This window comes from Otolemur garnettii, unplaced genomic scaffold (assembly GCF_000181295.1).
Source record: "Otolemur garnettii isolate 467f Iridium unplaced genomic scaffold, OtoGar3 scaffold00039, whole genome shotgun sequence".
Classification (NCBI taxonomy): Eukaryota; Metazoa; Chordata; class Mammalia; order Primates; family Galagidae; genus Otolemur; species Otolemur garnettii.
This window is the reverse complement of record NW_003852434.1, coordinates 5214599-5219372: the sequence shown is the minus strand read 5'-3', so window position 1 is coordinate 5219372 and position 4774 is coordinate 5214599. Positions and strand designations below refer to the sequence as shown.

The 4774-nt window shown below is 38.1% G+C and overlaps 1 protein-coding gene across 1 annotated transcript in view; it reads right to left on the bottom strand.

Annotated features, from left to right (window-relative positions):
- The window catches only part of WDFY3 (WD repeat and FYVE domain containing 3), a 290805-nt gene that overhangs the window by 98747 nt on the left and 187284 nt on the right, over positions 1-4774 (bottom strand). The window contains exons 24-25 of the mRNA XM_023513344.1: positions 3402-3592; positions 2122-2274 (exon numbers count right to left, since the gene is read on the bottom strand). Coding sequence (XP_023369112.1) covers positions 2122-2274; positions 3402-3592 — 344 coding nt within the window. The remainder of the gene's footprint in view (positions 1-2121; positions 2275-3401; positions 3593-4774) is intronic.

The window sequence follows — 4774 nt, the reverse complement described above, 5'->3', positions numbered from 1 at the left end:
TGAGCTGTGATGCCACGGCATTCTACCAAGGGCGACATAGTAAGACTGTCTCAAATAAATAAATACATGTGTTAGTTACCAGATGAAAACAGGTTAGGTTGACTTAGGTCTCTCTCATAATCTTTTCTGCATACAACTATCTCTGCTTTCACAAATTTTTAATTATCTCCTCTGTCTTTTCTTCTAATGAATTAAATGCCTTAAGATATGAACCCTGTCTTTTCACATCCTTAGTAGCTAATATGGAGTTTGGTTTAAAAGTATTCAGTAAGTGGTTTCTGAAAGAATAAGAGGTTTGGCTATTAGAACTTTGAGTATCAGGCTGAGAAATGTGTAGGAAAATAAATCACTTGAAGTTCTTGAAAAAGTGATATAATTATGCCCTTGGATGAATAAGGTCACAAAGGAAAAGGGGGAAGGAAGTGACAGTCATTCTAGCACATAGGAGAAGAATGATTGGGGCTTAGATTAGAACTAGAGGTGAAAGGTGGACTATTTGGTTTGTGAAGGCAGAATCCACATGACTTAAAAGTAGACTGTCTACACACAGGGAAGTGGACAGAAGCTGATTTTTCAGTTTCAATGGTGGTATTAATAGAAACAGAGGAGTCAGAAGGAAGGACTCATTTGGGGAGGGATCTGAAGGGCAGTTAAGGTGCTGCAGGGACATAAAATGTAAACAGTGAGCACACGTTAGAAATAAGTCTAGTACTTGGACGTCAGGATTGGAGACAGAGATCTGAAAGTCAACTCCACAGAGATCGGCTGTGGGACTGAGAGTTTAAAGGAAAGAAAACAACAAATTAGGGAAAATATAAAGAAGATAGACATCTTTACATAAAACAAGGAACACTTCATAGCAGGAAATTATTGAGAAACTAGTTAAGAAAGACAACCGTGGGAGTGATGCCTGAAAACCAGCAAGTTAAAAGAAGAGAGAAGAGGCCCTCCCAACGCTCCTGAGCCCCGAGTGTAACCCGTGCTTTATACTCAGGAGGAGGCTGCGGAGAAGCACTGAACACACACGTTCAGGAAAGCATCAGGACAGTCTGTGAGCAAACCTGCAGTAGTTACGAGGAGAAGAGTGCGGGACCAGACTGCAGTCGGCAAACGTGAAGTGTCAAGTGCTACTATGGGTGTAGGGACGTGGAGGGAAACAAGACAGACATGGTCTCTGATACTGTAAAGGCTACAGATGCTACAGATGCTGCGGTTTCACAGGGATACTGCGTATCAACCTAGAGACACTGAGGAATATGCAGAGTGCTGTGAACAGGAAGTGCAGAAAGGACATGAGTGATTAAGTGGCACCTTCAAAGGACAGGGTCAAAGCTGCTAAGGGTAATAATATATTAGAAGTGAAAATCTTGTTGTAATTTTGGTAAAATGAATATCATTTTACTATGTAGCTACTAGTAACCAAAATTACAGGTATAGATTCCTATTTATGAAAGAAAAGTTTCTATCAGAATTGTTTGATGAAACTAGATTTGCCCCTTGTAATGTACCACTGGCAGCAGCAAATTAGCTGGGAAGTTATATGCATTCTACCATCTCACTTCTAAAAACATCTATAAAACAGAATACCATTAGAGAGAAGAAACTCCACGCTATTCTTTTTTTTTTTAAATTTTAGACAAAGCCTCACTCTGTTGCCCCAGTCTAGAGTGCTATAACATCAGCCTAGGTTAGGGCAGCCTTAAACTCCTGGACTCAAGTGATCCTCCTGCCTCAGCCTCCCAAGTAGCTCCCAGTAGCCTCCCACTATAGGCACTGCCATGACACCTAGCTAATTTTTCTATTTTTAGTGGAGATTGGGGTCTTCCCCTTGCTCAGGTTGGTCTTGAACTCCTGACCTCAAGGGATTCTCCTTTCTCAGCCTTCCGGGGTGCTAGGATTACAGACGTGAGCCACTGCACCTGGCTACTCTACTTTTTATACTCTGCTAAATGATATTAACATGAACATCATAAAATTACAGAATTTTCAACACATTTCAGACGTAAAAGTTTATAATTATACAGAAGAAACAGGTTCATTAATTATGTTCTTTTTTTTTATTAAATGATGGCTGTGTACATTAATGGATTAATTATGTTCTAACGGTGTTTATATACGTACTTCAAAATCACAAAGAAGATCCTGAAAAGCAGTTGAATTTGGAATAATGGAGGTCTCATGTCCACTATCAACAGTTCCCACTAAAGAAAAAGTTAGATGGAGGATGTGGCTGTTAAGAAGGGAACGTTTCTTCTTAAGCAGCATTGCCAGCAACTGTAAGAAAAGTAATACCAAATGCCTGTTGATAAATTATCATATCACATGTCACACACACACACACTTCCCCCCAACCCGGAGACTCTCTATGTAGAGCAGTTCTTGAGACTTCCAAGCTGATTTCTAAAGTTTTATCATGATAACATAACATTAGAGAAAATCTGATAAAGTAATCCTATCATTCTATTATTAAAATACCTACTTTTACATAAGCCCATTTAAATATTTCAATAGTTGTTACATCACGTATGTACACTTTTACAATTTTCTACTCTTTTCCTCCACATAAAAGGCTTTCCTCTTTTGCAAAAGTCTTTATAATTATAATTTTAAAGGGCTGAATAACATGCTATGGAATGCTTATAGTATAATTAGTCATTCTCATATTATTGGTACATTTAGATTATTCCTATTTTCTATGATAAATGATGCTGCAAATAATCATTTTCTAATTTTTCCAAAACGAAACACTTATCAAAATAGTGTAATTATATCTACACAACACAGTCGGCAGTATATTCACTACCCAGAACTCATAGAAGGCATCTGTACTTCATCTGTGATAGACCAATTTGATCTTGCTTCACACATTTGTTTCTCTTCTTACAATAAGTAACTTTCCGCCTAAATTGGTACAGACTGTAGACACGGGACACTGCACTTCATTAACTGCACAGTAGTTTTCAGGAGTAAAGAGCAACAAGGCCACACTTACTACGTAGCGGCTTCCACATCTCCCAAGTAAGGGCAGGGAGGTGAAAGCTGATGGAGTGGAGAGACAAGGAAACCGGGAGAGCCCTGCCTCTACCACCGACCCCCGGGATCTTGAGGAGGGGCTAAGAGGGCTCTATTTCATTTCATTCCCATTCCCACAGAGAAACATATTCAAATGTGTCAAAGCTACATTAAAATAATGTCACCTAATTCAAGGGTTTAGTAAGACTTGAGATAAAGGCTACATTAAAATAAAACAATTCATATTCCCATTTGACACATGTTAATTTTAATTAAAAGTGCTGGATCTTTTAAGTTTCTTGGACAATATAATTTTCCAGAATTTGACAATGGAAATTGGAATATCTTTTGTGCTAAGTGAAGTGAAAGCAAAGCTTCACGTTACAAACCTGGTAGCCCTTAATTCTTTCCATTTCTTTGCTGGCTAGGGGGTTACTCTTGACCACACAGACCAGGGCCTTGACGGCTGCATATAACCCTTCCACATCAGAGGCCATGGCCACCAGGCCCAGGATGGCTGCAGCCCCACCGATGTACTGCAAAGTAGTGGCAACAGGCTTAGGGACAAATGTTCTTACTCCTGATTAAAAGACAGTGAAAAATAATTAAAATGAATTCCCCATGTGAACAAAAACTGAACAGATCATCTTAACAAGTTTTTAATTAATCATAAATTTTATTTTTAAAATATTCTGTCCTAAAATGCAAATCCTGAAAAAGAAAAAAATAATAAAGTCAGAATTTGAAAGATGGCAATAAATCCTAGTGTGTGTATATTCTCAGGGAGGAGTCTAGGAGCAAAGGAGAGGGCAAAGGAGAGCTGGGCTTCTGAGCAAGCACAAATGTTCCACTGTGTAGCTGTAGGCGGTGCTCGAAGCCCATAGGTCTGGGGAATATATTTTGAGGTTGACTGTGAGTGCCTTATAGCTTCTGCTGGGAAATAAACTTGGGGAAAACAAAATCACTTTAATTCTATAAACTGAGGCCAAAGAAGCTACACTGGCAGGGATAAAGTATTTCCTATAAATAGGCCAAGAAAAAGCACATTACTGAATATTACCCAAAGCTTCCAACAGTTAAATAACCTCAGAAACGGTACATTTAGTGACCTCAGGAGATCTTAACTTTGTGGAAACAATTTTTTAAAAAATCACATCTACATTCCTAACATTTTTTAAAGGCATTGCTTGAATGTCACTTGCCTAATAATCAGGACTGAGATTTTTTTAAAAATAAAATTATTCTGCATTTCATATTTTTCTGTGCTTTGTAAGCCTTCACAATACTTTCATATATTATGGCAGGCGCTGGATTTTGAAAACTAACTTCTAAGGTAATTAGGGCCAGTATCACTCAGTAGTTTATAGACAAGAACACTAACGTTCACAAAGCTTTAACATCTCACACTAACAGATGAGGGGCTAGAACCTCAATCTTTCGACTCTTTACTCACTGCTCTTGCCACTGTACCACAGAAAAGGACATAAAGCAGTACTCGGTAAATATTTCTTGAACAAAAGAAAACTGTTATGTGCTTTAGAGTAAAGAAAACTGTTGTATTAATGCAATATTATAAAACAAAGAAAACAAGGGCGTGTGCCCATCACTGGGAAAATTAAAATTCCCAAGGGCTGATGACACATAAGATTCTGACCAACACAACATTTTTTGTTAATCTAAAAAGAAACTAATATTATCTACTGATTTACACATTAAAAGGCATAATCTTTGTCTCTGAACTTTTGGGGTGACTTGATTGGAT